The following is a 14197-nucleotide window of genomic DNA, read 5'->3' on the forward strand; positions in this document are numbered from 1 at the left end:
CAGTGAGTGTACAGTAGAAGCTCTGTGTTGCCTAGCAATTAGACCATACAAAACCAAACCAGAATACGTTCATATAAATATATTTGAGATGTATAAATAAAAAAACATACATATATGTTCACTTCTGTACAATAGCTCTACGGGTGATTGTTAACACATATCAATTTGCAATTGTGTGCAAAACTGAACAGCTCTAATTTCTCTCCCTGTTCAAAAGTATGTCAACAGGACTCTGGGAGATCTCTGGTTACACTCATTCACTCCAACCTCAGCGTCTACCCGCCATGACGTGCACATGACACCTCAAGTTCCCGCTGTAGGAAACAAACATTTTGTGGTGCGAACAGAAACTGAATAAATGTTCAAACTAAATATGGTGGAAGAATTACTTGGAAATGTTTCATCCACTTGTGTGTATTGCAACAGAATTACACAACAGTGATACAAGTGAACAAACACTGCAGTCAGTCAGTCAGACCACAACAAAGAAGACACAGCGGACACAATAACTGCACAACAATACACTAATACAGTCTCCTGGTAATGGATGTAATCGGGGAGGTATAAGGCACGGGTGCGGTGCTGTGCAAGGCCTCGGCTAAGAAGAGTGGGAGGTCACTGGTGGTGGTGTGTGCGGTCGTCGGGTCGTTTGATGTGGATCCTCCGGACTCGCTCGATTCGCTCTCGCTCGTCATCTTCATCCAGGTGATGGGATCGTCCCGCGGCGCCCCCTGTTGCCTCCAGCAGGGCGTTGTCTGGCCCTCTCCCGTCGTGGGATTCGTACAGGAGGATATTGAGGGTCTCCTCATAGATGCGAGCTTCAGGGAACTCCACCTATTTCACACATGCGGAGGTACACAAAAATATTAGCGAGAATAGACCTTTACGTGAACTTTGTATTGCAAACAATCGGTGACGAGGTGCTTTCCGGGAGCAGAACACGAGTGACTAGTGTTAACTCGGTCCGATTTTCCACCATGTCTATTTTTGAATCGTCTTACCCGTTGACAATGTAAATTGCAGCTGGCATTCCGTCCCCCTGCGAATATTTACCTCGCATACCGTTTTCTTTTCGGCTTACGCTTCACAAATTCTAACCACGGCGGTAGAGAAGAAGGCTAAAAAACATCGTTCAATCCATTTGTTTTCTTAACCGGAGATCGCTTGAGCTTTTGCGACGCGTGATGTATCGTGTAATGATGAAAAAGTCTATAATGGTTGTGTGAGAATGCTAAGATTTACTCACCTTTGTCTGCTTCTTCTCGGTGGCATAAACGATGGAGGTGCAGCACACCTCCGCTATCTTACGGCACAGCCCGTAAAAGGACCAGCAGCAGATCTCATCCCCGATCACATCTTTGATGAAAAGGACACGGCCATTGAACCGCAACGACAGCTTGTCAAACAGTTCAATATTTTTTAGCATGTTGTCGTCAGAATTGCTGAAGAAAACAACAACAACAAAAAACAAAAAACATTAAGCTCATTTATACAGCCAATTTTTGTTCCTATGAGAGCGTCAGCGCTTTTGATTGCAGAAAATACTCACCTGGTGTAGGAATATTTGTTATTGCTTCTGTTGTACAGCAGTTTGACCGTAGGCTGTGAAAACAATCATGTGTTTAGAGCAAGTGGCAAAATTGTTTTGGATTTAAAACACAAAATGATGCTAGACACCTTATTTGAAGTTGCAATCAGCTTCTGCTCCTCCTTGGAAGATGTCATCAGCGGCACTTTACATAGCGGTTCATACGTTTCTTTGTTCTGCAGGGAAAGAGATTTTTTTTTATTGAAAACTTTTTCCCCCCACAAAGAAAACGATCTTCACAAGTGAAGAGCGCCACCTGGTGGAGCATAAAACAACGTGCAAACCGTATAAGTGCAATACGGTTTAAAATGTCAGAATCACCACAACCATTATTCGGACTTTTTTAAGGATGTGTTGACAACCTGTGCTGTTAACTGTGACAGGAAGTACCTGCAAGGCAGCTGTGCATTCATCAGCGAGGCCTTGGACGAGATAATACTTGGCTTCTGCAAGCAGCTCCTCGGTCTCCCGCCGGCTGTCTGGCAACGGCACTGCTCCATCTCTCAGGTAGTTCAGGATCGTTCCAAAATGTTTCCCACAGCGATCGATCAAAATCCAACCTTGACAAGCAATGAAACAGAGTTTTACAACCAAAGTTAATTTTGATCAGATTCAAACACCGCTGAGCCCCTTTGGCATACGTCGTCTCTTCACTGAACACTCTGCGTGTGTGGTTTAAAGTTTTAGTGGGCGGCGTGGCGCAGAGGCTAACTGTACGGGAATTGGATAATTTCCCACGGCATACCTGATGATCTCTCACGACACATTGATGTGCCACACCACACTGGTTGGGGATCACTGACTTTTGGAATTGAACTACTGCAATAAATTCACTTTTCTACAATGGATGGGCGTCGTTCTGATTTATCGAGACAGACACACCAGCAAATGTAATGCATGTTTCCCGGGCAGCTCACCTTCACTGTCAGTGAGGACCTCCATCCTGCCGCTGAACATGGCTTTAAGCATGGTGTCCTGCTTGGTTAGAGTCTGCATTGTTGTGTAGTACAGTGCCCCGCCCACATTTAGCTTCACATATTTCGAGCTGGGGCTGGAACCTTTGAAGGATGTAGTCCGGGTTGTAGCTGCCGGCACCGCCGAGCTCACGGCACTCTCTCCTGACATCTCTTCCTGGAACACAACCACACAAAACAATCGTGGCACAGCAGCTTGTCTGGGTGATTGTTTTTCTCCCCCCACTGATAAACGACAAAGGACACTAATTATTAGAACAACTAACGTTGATGATGCTCATAATTGATGGCGTTTCCTGTTTTCTGTCCCTGCACTCACTCAAAGGATCTTTCTCAACTCTTTCGAAATAGACACAAGCAAGAGTCTCATTTCAGTAGAATGTCAATGTAAACAGGACTTGGCCCTTTCTGTATTCACTTTGGTGGCTACTAGCCTAGCCTATTCATTTGCCCTTTTCGTTCACGTCACAGTTTAGTTTCGTTAAACAAAAATACAGCGACGAGGGAAAATACGTGGAATTGAGGGCTATGTCACAAATTAAGCGTATAGTACTTTTCGTAAACACAATAAACGCTTTGGGTTGGTCAGCTCTTGTCCAGTAATTGAATAATGAAGTAATTTGATTTACGAAGGCAAGGCTAACGCGCTAGCTCGTGGCTATTTAAATGCTGTCTATGTGCTTAAACAGGGTTAAAAGACAAATCCAGAATTACAATTAGAATGGATGTAGCGCGCACTACACAAACGTAGTGTTGGCGCTGTGGGATTTAAAAGGAAAACAGAATGATATTTACCATAGAAGCCACAGCAGACTTCGAAATTGTAGCTTGCTAACGTATGTCAGCTAGCACTCACTTCCTTCCGGTCCGTGGCTACGCAGTTGGGAATGACTTCATCATCATTCAGGGTTTTTTCATTGCTTAAAGGCACAGTTACATTATTTCGTCGTAAATTATATCGGTTTATAATCAATACATTGGCGAGATAAGTAACAATGCAGGTCTACACTTCAAAAAAACAATCTGTTCCATTGTGTTTAACTCACATCATTAAAAAAAAAAAAAAAAGCCTCGAGTACATTTCCAGTGTGGAGGAGTAACATCAATAATATCCCTCGCCACTAACGATACATACAAGTATACTATTGTAAAGGCTTCAGACTGAATTTCTCTTTTTTTTAAATCACCCCGATTTCGTAGATAAATATTACTTCTAAATTATTCATACTCGAGAAGAATGCTATCCGGAAATAATTCTGTGCGACACCGTGGATTAATGGTTCCCGTCGCTGTTCCGGATCGGCTCGCCTCTCATTGTTTACATGTTAAAATGATATTTTAGCTCCTGTTTCTGAGACTGTCATCGGCAAAGGATTAACCATCATCTTTAAATGATGCTAAATAGCAACAAATTAACGTGAGAAACTAAAGTGCGGGACGACATTTTATGGAGACTTGTCTCAAACTAGCCCTGGATGCTAACTATTTCAGCTCCGTTATCAGCGTGTCTCTCGTTTATCCAGAGATGACGAGTTAGTCCACATTGTTTATCGGCTTTTGCGTCTGCTCGGGCCCCAAACACAACAACAAAACTATGGAGGTATAGCACCAGGTATAGAGCCTTCAGGCCCAGATAACATCTTGACACGAGAACTTCTGCAGTGGAGGTAAGTGTTGTGAGCAGATATCAACATCTGTACTTCAACGGTGTTCAAAATGGAATGCTCTCATCCTTAGGGTGCACGATGTTTGGTGCACCTCAAAGCTCGAAGTCTGAATTCCTGGATAAAGCCAGGCAGGCCAGAGAGGAGAGGAAAGGTCAGAAGGAGAAGGAGAGGGCAGCAATCCTCATCCAAGCCCTGGTCAGACGATTTCTATTTCGCTGCAGACTCCAGAAGCAAATAAGGTGCTCCTTACTTGATTGTCTACTTGCAAAATAAACATTGCTCCTACGGGATATCTTCTACAAATAGTTGATGTTCTTTTTTCATTGTCTTACCAGGAAAGAAGTTGATGACTATTTTGAGGCTGCTGCTGCAACATCAAAAAGAAATGCACTTTCAATTTTTAAAATTGCTCGTAAATTACTATTCATTTTCCACTTGGAGGACAAGGCAGTGAGTATAAGCAACAATAGTGCTGTTTGTTTTTCTAATTTCCGAGGAGTGTTGTGGTATTTGTCTCATCTTATTGAAGACTATTTGTTATATGCACTGACCAGCCACAAAATTAGGTACACCTGCACATAATTAGATCCAATACAAAAGTGGTATTCAAAATACATTTACAATGACAATCATGCACAGTTTTGTTTTACATGGTCAGCGATTGATTAATTGACTATTGTAGCGTGCAGTGCTATAGAACGGCAAGGCATCATAATGAAGGTGGTTTATAATATTTGAATGACCTTATTTGACCAAATACTAGAAACAATTCTTGGTTTGACGTGCATTTCTACACCACTGCAAAGTACACAATCAAAAATAAGCATTATTAACTGAAACCAGAATTTTGCATTGAATATCAGTTTTATAATTGTTCTAGTTGATTTTTAATCTTCTATTTTTTTTTTGGACAGAGGTTTGAGAAACTCTGTAGAGCTATTCTTGCCAGCATGGAAGTTGAAAATGAGCCTAAAGTGAGTGTTTTCATGTTTATTTTCTAGTCAAACAACTTTACACGTGAATTTGTCTCATATCGATTGTTTTTAATTTGGCTCTCAGGTGTGGTACGTGTCTTTGGCACTCTCCAAAGATCTAACAATCCCTTGGCTAAAACAGATCAAAGATGTGCTGTGGACCTGCTGTCAACTACTGAAAAACCTAAAGGTTAATAAGGTCAAGTCTTGAAGATCAGTAAGCACAATATTCAAGGTTTTTAGGTCACTTGATGGATTTGTTTTCTGATTTCCAGCCTGATATACTGCAGGACAACAAATTGGTAACGCTGTACCTCACCATGCTGGTCACATTCACAGACACATCAACATGGCGGATTGTCAGAGGGAAGGGTAGGTCTGGAGCCCCGCTAATGTTATCGTTCCGTCTGATATTGGTGGGCATGACAGAGCGTTTTCCTCCTCTTTGTTTCAGGAGAAGCTCTCCGACCGGCCTTGACGAGAATCTGTGAGAATATCATGGGTTATCTCAATCAAAAGGGATTCTATTCAACACTACAGGTTCTGTATCACATACAGTCTTCACTCACTAGCAACAACATTTGGTACATCTGCACATTTTGCAAAAGTACAAAAATTCTAAATTGTGGGTCACTGTTTTGCCTGTTGTTCTGCTCTAAAGATTCAACATAGGGCCTTAAAGCTACACAAAATGTTGACAAAGTGATACAAAATGTACAAACCACTTATAAATGTGTCATTATTTTAAAGTGGTACCGACCACATATTTTTGAATGAATACCGCTCCAAAATTGTAATCAAAACTGCGCAACTGAGCCTTTGTAAAGGCGCAAAATGCCTTCACTTCATACATCACATCTGACTATGCAAGTGTACCAGTCAAGGTATTCCTTCTGAGTTCTGCTCATTAATACATTGTTACACAGTTGTTGGCTTTTCTGCCAGCTGCCATTAAGGACATTTATTTTGAGGAATTTGTTTTCAATTCTTTTGCAGATCTTGCTGACCAACGGCTTGGCTCGTTCCAAACCAGCTCTCTCTAAAGGCACTTTGACAGCTATTTTTACTCTCTCGCTAAGGTGAGTGAGGTGAAATTAAGTGAACTGCTGTTTGAGGCTAAAAAAACCGATTGATATCAGTTTATTTCTACTGTTTTTTTTTTTTTGTTTTTTTTTAAATCAGACCAGTCATCGCTGCTCACTTCTCAGACAACCTGCTCAGATCATTCCTCATTCACATTATGTCAGTTCCAGCTGTGACGTCGCACCTGTGCACGCTCACTCCAGAGGTACGAAACCGGCCATGAATAACATAAAAAATATGCTTATTACTATGATAACATCCTCAGAGGTACAGTTTTGAATGTTGCCTCTCCTGCAACAGTGTATTACTTCGATCCAGACACATGGGCTTTTAAAGAAGTTTATCCTGTTTCTCAGCCGTGAGGAGCAGTGTTCCGATATCTGTGTGTGTCTCGAGGGAAGCCACACACTCTGCTTACTTGGTACAGTATTGGAGATACCGTGCTTAGTCAGAACTGCTACTTTACAGGCGAGAGAATAATTGGATGCCTTTTTCCTTGTGTTGATTTAGGTAACCTGATCCACTTGGGCTTCCTCAATGAGCGAATCATAGAGGAGGAGACCAGTCGCTTTGTGAAGGACTTGACTGACATGCTGTCCTACTGCCAGAGATATGTGTCCCAAAAGAAGTCCAACCTCACCCACTGGCACCCTGTCCTGGGCTGGTTCTCCCAAACTGTAGACTATGGGTCAGTAAAGTAAAATGTAAACATTTGATACATGCTTTGCTGAAGGAAATTCAACCAAAAATGACTTTCCAGATTTTTCCAGATGCACGCGGGAGGTTGCCGGTGGGGTGGCCAGCCTTCAGTTTTACGGTGGCCGCGGCACCCCTGGCCATCCCCTGGCTCCGCCCCTGTCACCTGCAACCCTTATGAGGACGAGTGGTATAGCAGCTGGTTGGATATGGTGATCAATTGTCGAATAGGGTTAGACAATTGGACCCTAGACTATATATTCTAGGAGGCTGTTTGACCTTGAAATTGATAGAATTCCAAATGAATTTTCCCCATAAGAAGTAATAATAGAATTCATTCAAGCGGTGAAACTATTAACATCCTCCATAAGCTCTTAGCAACGTAACAATTCACATTTTAACAAGCATCTTTATTAGGTCTATTATTGTCGTCGTCACCCTTTTCCTGCCTGGCTTACCATCAAAGGGACCCCTCCATTTACATTACGGTTTTTACTATCCCCCCCCCCAACAGTAAACGTTGGATTCTGAATTTTAGACCATATTTTCATCAAAATCACATATATTTAGTTCAATGTATTTATTTGTAACTGTTGAAATTCCTGTTATCGTGATCTGTTTGAACAGACTGCCCAGGACTGCTTCAGCTCACAATAATATCTAATATTTTACAATATTAAAAATAGTGTAAAATAGGAAACTTATTATATGTTGTAGTTGTTGCAGTGGTTTCGAATTGCGCTGCATCGTACCGAGAGGTGTGTCTAATATTTACAGAATCTAGCCTTTGTCCTGTGGCTGACTAAGCAAATGTAAACACCGCTCTGTATGGGTGCAGTAACGTTTTATACAACAACCAAAAATGACCGTCTAGTTGTTTCAATCCAAATGACATCATTTTGTCTGTAAAAGCATTTTCAGTAAAGCTGCAATATTGTATTGGATGAGATCATGCAGGTTTACCTATTGTTGTGGCCCGTGAGTGTATGTGTCTTGACTTTTCCTTGAAGGAAAAACTGCTCCTCTGTTTCTTGTAGTCTTAACGAATCAATGCCGCTGGTCACCAAGCAGCTGCAGTATCTGTGGGGTGTGCCTGTCATTCGGACCCTCTTCAGTGACGTCCTCTCCAAGAAGCTCGAGAGTCAGGAGCCAAGTTCCTCGCCCGCACTACCGAGCACATCGCAAAATAACCTGCCTGTTAAAAGTAGGGTTATGAATCCCAATCTGTCTCTTTTGTTTCATAGCGGTTTTTTGTCGTGTGTGTGTGTGTGTGCGTGGTAAAAGTCATGGACCAAAGAATTATTCGCTCTCCTCCGCTGACAGGCCTTTTCAAGCGAGCATTTCAGAAGTCTGCTTCTGTACGAAACATCTTGAAACCGGTTGGGGGAAAAAGAGTGGACTCTGTTGAAGTTCAGAAGGTGTGCAGCATTTGTGTGCTCTACCAGACCGCTCTATCCACGCTGACGCAAATACGACTCCAGATTCTCACCGGTCGGTACACGGGCCTGTCAAGATCATGTTCAAATATTTGGAGACTTATAAAGGGACAGTCACCACCTTGTGTTCCCCGCGCGCAGGTCTGACGCACCTCGATGACCTCCTGCCCAAGTTGTGGGCTTTTATCTGTGAGCTCGGCCCACAGGGAGGCCTCAAACTTTTCATGGAGTGTCTCAACAACGACACTGAAGAGTCCAAGAGGCTCCTCGCTATGCTCATGCTGTTCTGCGACTGTTCACGGCACCTCATCACGTAATTATTTGCGACTTCCTTGATTGCATGCTTTTGCATTGTGCATGTTCATGAGTTGCCAATGTCTTTCAGAATCCTGGATGACATTGAAGTCTACGAAGAGCAGACCTCTTTCAAAATAGAGGAGCTCCTCACTATCTCCTCATTCCTGAACACATTTGTGTACAAAATGATATGGGATGGTATTCTAGGTGAGTGATCCCCTCTGTGGTCTTTACATTCACAAGAGGGTTTACGTCGAGAGTTTAAAACGTTATCTGAAAAAGCGGTTGTGGTAATCCGACAAAAAAAGTGTTTTACATACACAAATAGGCCACCTAATTATATGCCACCTGCACAATCTCACGAGTTCCCAGCACACGAGGCGTAACGCAAGAAAAATGTCATCTCTACAGAAAGATGATTTAGCTGCTTTTTTTTTTTTTTTTTAAGGTCACAGAGGTATCAATGTGGAAAAATATAAATGTATGAATGGGTTTGTAGTTTCCAGTGGTGTGGATTCGAACTGCACTGCACGAAGCATAATGGGAAATATTGGCGCTCATTATTTTGCGCAGGTGTACCTAATGTCACATTACAGCAATTGCTTGCCTCTCACAGGAATGAGCAAAACATACGCTTGTGTGTCCAACAGAGAATGCAAAGGGGGAGAAACTGGAGTTATTCTACAGCGTTCACGGCTGGTTGATGGTGCTTTATGAACGTGACTGTCGGCGAAGATTTACCCTTGATGACCACTGGTTACGCAAGTGAATACAAACTGAGAATGTCTCTCTCCGTCCGGAACATTTAAGGGTTTTATTTTGACCAAGTCATCTTTTTCAATCTCCCATCTGTTGTGTTCAGGGATTTAAAACCCAGCTTGTTGTTCCAAGAGCTTGAGAAAGGCAAGAAAAGAGCCCAGCTGTTACTGCAATATATCCCACATGTTATTCCTCATAAAAATGTGAGTTATTATGGCATACATTTATACCCTTCAGAATACCGGATGTGTTGATGTAGAAAATGCAGTAATTTGATCCAAGTTTGTGCAAGTGCTAGGGTCAAACTGAGCAAAATTCAGGAGTATGCACGAGGCTCATATCTATGAAGGGGTAGAAGATGTTGTGGATTCAAATCCGAATCTGCGGCCTCTTGTTCGGCTTTTATAGTTTCTATTCATTTCAGAGGGTGCTGCTGTTTAGGAACATCGTCACGAAAGAGAAAGAGACTCTCGGCTTGGTCGAAACCAGCTCCGCTTCGCCGCACGTCACCCATATTACCATTCGCCGCTCACGCATGTTAGAGGTACGAACACAAACCAGATGGATGATGGGAATGATGTACGTGCGCGTCCCAATAATGTGTGTGTCTCGCACGTTAGGACGGTTATGATCAACTGCGCCGGTTACCTGTGAATTCCATAAAAGGTGTCATCCGTGTCAAGTTTGTGAACGACCTGGGAGTGGACGAAGCCGGTATCGACCAAGACGGTGTCTTTAAAGAGTTTCTGGAAGAGATCATTAAGAAAGTGTTCAACCCTGCTCTCAACCTATTCAAGGTAACTCATTCATTCATTGAAAAGCACCAAAACATTTTCAAGCAGCTTCCGCTTTTTGTCGTATTCTTCTCAGACCACGAGTGGAAATGAGAGGCTGTATCCTTCCCCTACTTCCTACATCCATGAGAACCATCTGCAGCTCTTCGAGTTTGTGGGGAAGATGTTGGGGAAAGCTGTTTACGAGGTATTTGTGGCGCTTGAAGTTGTGCTCAATTGAGAGTATTGCGGAACATTGGGATCCTCTGTGTGTGTTTAGGGCATTGTGGTGGATGTGCCTTTTGCCTCCTTTTTCCTCAGTCAAGTGTTGGGTCATCACCACAGCACCTTCTACAGCTCCATTGATGAGCTGCCCTCGCTGGACTCTGAGTTTTACAAGAACCTCACATCCATCAAGGTTCACTAAACCTGTGAACTGTCATTTGCCGCGTTTTAGATTAGTCCGTGCACGATAGCTGATATTTGGATGTGTGTTTTACAGCGCTACGATGGCGATGTAGGGGATCTGGGACTCTCGTTATCCTACGATGAAGATGTTATGGGACAGGTGAGGATTGACAAAAAGGAATACCTCGGAGGTGGAAGACAATTTGTTTTCGGACGTGGTGGACCTCCAATTTGGTTAGCTTTGGAAAGGATTTTGAAATGTGATCAATCTGTTGCCGAGTCAAATTGTAGCCTTCAGAAAATATGATCATCGGCCAAATATTCATCTGATAAATCATAAAAAGGCCATTCGCAATTGTAACTTCCACTGTGCTCTTAAGAGTGCACACTTCATCCACGATTCATTGCTGTATTTTTCCCTCCAGCTAGTTTGTCACGAGTTGATACCTGGAGGGAAGACCATGCCTGTCACCAATGAAAATAAGTATGTCCGTCAATATCAGGGCTTTGAAATGTAAACCGTTTTGATTCTATGATTCGAGTTTGAGTCTTTGTATTCTGCAGGTTCAGCTACATCCACCTCATGGCTCACTTCCGGATGCACACTCAGATTAAGGAGCAAACTGGAGCTTTCATCCGGGGCTTCCGCAGCATCATCAACCCGGAATGGTTGCACATGTTTTCCACACCCGAGGTTCAGCGTCTCGTCTCAGGAGACAATGCGGAAATTGACTTGGATGACCTCAAGTATGTGCTTGATCTTTACCCGCCCCCACCTTGGCGCTATTTTAGAAGTTTGAGTGTGACTATGCTCCCGTCGGAGTACATGACTTGTATTAGTTTCTTTCCGTCTAAATAGTTGCCTTGCTGTCTGTATGACTTAGGAAGCACACAGTCTACTATGGAGGTTTTCATAGCAGCCACCGTGTCATCATCTGGCTGTGGGACATCTTGTCCGGTGATTTCACAGCTGAGGAGAGGGCAATGTTCCTCAAAGTATGCTCCTTTTCATGCGCAGGGTGTTTTTCACTTGTATCACCCGTTGTTTCCTTTGACTCCTTTCTCCTCTTCTGCAGTTTGTTACAAGCTGCTCAAGACCTCCCCTCCTAGGTTTTGCCTACCTCAAGCCACCCTTTTCGATCCGTTGTGTGGAAGTGTCAGATGATCAGGTGAGACTAATGATTGCTCAGTCAAATTTTTAGAAAGTAAAACAAAAACTCTATTAAAGATGCACAGGTTCTGAATGTGTAGTAATGTAGCTTTGACGCACAGCCTCTTTGTCTGCACTCAGTCTTCCTAGCTTGAATCGTTAATGTTTATTTCCTGTGGCCAGGACACCGGGGACACCCTTGGCAGCGTCCTCAGAGGCTTTTTCACAATCCGTAAAAAGGAGCCCGGTGGTCGACTGCCAACTTCATCCACATGCTTCAACCTGCTCAAGCTGCCCAACTACAGCAAGAAGAGCATCTTGCGTGACAAGCTGCGATACGCCATCAGTATGAACACGGGTTTTGAGCTTTCGTAATACCCAACTGTTGCAAAAAGGGCCATCTGCAACAGGTCGAAGCAGCCTGACCCGAGCAAAAGCTTTGCGGTAGATGGGCTCCTGTCGTGTCTGAGGACATTTCTACAAAGTGGAGGAGTCGTGAAGGACAACGCTCTTCTTTCGTCTTATTTTAACACCTGCAAGATTACTTGTTGAACTCCCTTCCAGCAAAATCTGATTTGGCGTCTCCCCTTGCCACACATGAAATCCAAGTTCATATGTCGTATTGAACTCCATTAACTCTGTATTTATAGTTACTAGATCTCAGTTTCTCAGGCTTAACGTAATCTTTTTTTAGATCGAACACTCCCACCATACGAGAACTGGAAAGCAATACAGATGCAATGCAAGCCATTAAATGCGTGAAAACTTAAGTCATGCATTGGTAATAATGCACTTCCGGCTTTGAACTTTGCTATCCAAGCATCATTTAGAGAGTATCAAATTACCGTAGTCCAAATGTGTTTTGCGTTGCATAAATGTAATTTGTCCAAGTCGAAGACAAACCAATGTCTTCAGCCTGCAGAACGGAGGACTCCCTCGTCCCGTGTTAATCTCACTCAGTTTCCACCATCTTCAAGACACACTATTTAGTTTACGACGGTTTATGAACAATGCGTGTATCAAAAGATCTAAGGACGCTATGCTTCATTTGTGGTGAAGCGCCAAGATTTCTGGACATGAAAGATCCATTGATGATTATTATTATTATTATTATTATTATTTTTTTTTTTTTAATACAGAAGTGATGTCTGCTTTTGCATCTTTTATCCGTGACAAAAATGCCTGGAAACGTCTAGTCACATCTCAAATTGATGCTAGAAAACCAGAACTTTTCTCATTACACCTTTTTAAATAACGCTGAGTGCCTCATGCATCGCCATCCTCCCCATGCTATCACCTTGACCTTTTCACCTACTACACGTGAAACCAACAATGTTGTATATCGGAAACAAGCCATAGAAGTTGTGGGGGGGCTTATGCTTTGAAACTCAACCACTGTAATACCACTATAACTACAAGAGTCGTGAGACTTTGACAATGCTCTCTGTGGACTTTCTAAGCCATGTTGTGAAGAATTATTAGATTTAAACATGCCTCTCAACATGATGTCATGGACTGGATCACCAGCCTAGATGGACTACTGCTTGATTTCATGTTCCCTTTGGGTGGGAATGTTTCTGCTCTTGGGTAACTTTTAGGGCTAAGTGTCATCTTAGTCAAGGACCTACCAGAAATAGAAATGCAGCTTTCAAAGAAAGATTGTAAAAGTATTTAGCATAAAATCTCAACCAAATCTGTCATTATGCAAAAAAACAAAACAACAACAACAACACCAACATCATCTATAAAACCCTTTGTCATTACTTACCACCATACAGGTCAACACTATCATTTTACTAACCAGCAACTTGTGTGAAAACAACAGTTTGGCATCAAATCAATACAGAAATAGAATTGTTCACAGAATTAATTTCTGTCCCTCAAAATATTCTAACATAATTTACTGCACTATATGGAAGATTTAAAAAGCCTACACAGCCCAGTTCAAATGCTAGGTTCTTGAGATATATAAAAAAAAAAAGGGAGACCAAGATCTTATTCCACCATGTGGATCATGTGACCTATAATCTGTCCAACTCAATTGAGGAATAATAATTTAAAAAAACAAAAGTTGAGAGGGGAAGTATGGTGTTCTTTTAGTGATGAGCATTGTTGTCTTTCACAAAAACTGTGCCATTTGAACAGGGGGTGTGCAGACTTTCTATATCCGCTGTATCTCATAGGGCTAATTATTGGACTCCGGGTTCTCAAAAAAACACGCCAGTGACAAACCAATGTACCGGTTGACATCCAAATTTAGTCTATTAATGAGGGCTCTCATTTAAAAAAAAAAAAAAAGTGCATACATAATTAAATATAGAAGTGCTGTTTGTGTTCCCAAGAAATGAAGATCAGGTCAGTCATTGATTTGAAAATGATGTCAGCAGATGTA

At 42.4% G+C, this 14197-nt stretch overlaps 2 protein-coding genes across 4 annotated transcripts; one reads left to right on the forward strand and one right to left on the reverse strand.

Moving 5' to 3' along the window:
• Window positions 1-64: 64 nt before the first annotated feature.
• kctd10 (potassium channel tetramerization domain containing 10) lies at window positions 65-3512 on the reverse strand. Its single transcript, XM_061768213.1, has 7 exons — window positions 3358-3512; window positions 2506-2719; window positions 1979-2148; window positions 1678-1764; window positions 1550-1602; window positions 1247-1442; window positions 65-834 (listed from the first exon to the last, which is right to left on the reverse strand). Exons 1-7 carry the CDS (start codon window positions 3358-3360, stop codon window positions 616-618), a joined length of 942 nt encoding a protein of 313 aa, XP_061624197.1. The 5' UTR covers window positions 3361-3512; the 3' UTR covers window positions 65-615.
• Window positions 3513-3810: 298 nt separating this feature from the next.
• ube3b (ubiquitin protein ligase E3B) lies at window positions 3811-14129 on the forward strand. 3 transcript variants are annotated; one of them, XM_061768206.1, is made up of 27 exons: window positions 3811-4229; window positions 4300-4468; window positions 4565-4679; window positions 5144-5203; window positions 5289-5393; window positions 5479-5575; window positions 5658-5743; window positions 6200-6282; window positions 6386-6491; window positions 6587-6707; window positions 6797-6974; window positions 8020-8186; window positions 8306-8473; window positions 8560-8731; window positions 8804-8922; window positions 9366-9480; window positions 9578-9677; window positions 9899-10018; window positions 10095-10271; window positions 10345-10455; window positions 10528-10665; window positions 10750-10815; window positions 11081-11139; window positions 11220-11402; window positions 11540-11651; window positions 11732-11824; window positions 11989-14129. In XM_061768206.1, exons 2-27 carry the CDS (start codon window positions 4308-4310, stop codon window positions 12178-12180), a joined length of 3204 nt encoding a protein of 1067 aa, XP_061624190.1. In that variant the 5' UTR covers window positions 3811-4229; window positions 4300-4307; the 3' UTR covers window positions 12181-14129. The 3 variants fall into 3 exon arrangements, with proteins under 3 accessions (XP_061624190.1, XP_061624191.1, XP_061624192.1); XM_061768207.1 differs by lacking the exons at window positions 11732-11824; window positions 11989-14129 and having other exon boundaries at window positions 11515-11646; XM_061768208.1 differs by lacking the exons at window positions 11540-11651; window positions 11732-11824; window positions 11989-14129 and having other exon boundaries at window positions 11085-11139; window positions 11220-11358.
• Window positions 14130-14197: the final 68 nt, after the last annotated feature.

Source organism: Phyllopteryx taeniolatus, chromosome 3 (genome assembly GCF_024500385.1).
Source record: "Phyllopteryx taeniolatus isolate TA_2022b chromosome 3, UOR_Ptae_1.2, whole genome shotgun sequence".
In the NCBI taxonomy this organism is placed as follows: domain Eukaryota; kingdom Metazoa; phylum Chordata; class Actinopteri; order Syngnathiformes; family Syngnathidae; genus Phyllopteryx; species Phyllopteryx taeniolatus.

What these genes read in the sequence shown, in the direction of transcription:
- kctd10 (XM_061768213.1), bottom strand. An exon ending in GGTCCTCACTGACAGTGAAG is followed by an intron (nt 2,149 to 2,505) that starts GTGAGCTGCCCG and finishes TTGCTTGTCAAG; the next exon opens with GTTGGATTTTGATCGATCGC. An exon ending in TGATTGCAACTTCAAATAAG is followed by an intron (nt 1,603 to 1,677) that starts GTGTCTAGCATC and finishes TTGTTTTCACAG; the next exon opens with CCTACGGTCAAACTGCTGTA.
- ube3b (XM_061768206.1), top strand. Translation starts at nt 4,308, where the DNA reads ATGTTTGGTGCACCTCAAAGCTCGAAGTCTGAATTCCTGGATAAAGCC. An exon ending in ATTTTTACTCTCTCGCTAAG is followed by an intron (nt 6,283 to 6,385) that starts GTGAGTGAGGTG and finishes TTTTTAAATCAG; the next exon opens with ACCAGTCATCGCTGCTCACT. An exon ending in TGTTCACGGCACCTCATCAC is followed by an intron (nt 8,732 to 8,803) that starts GTAATTATTTGC and finishes AATGTCTTTCAG; the next exon opens with AATCCTGGATGACATTGAAG.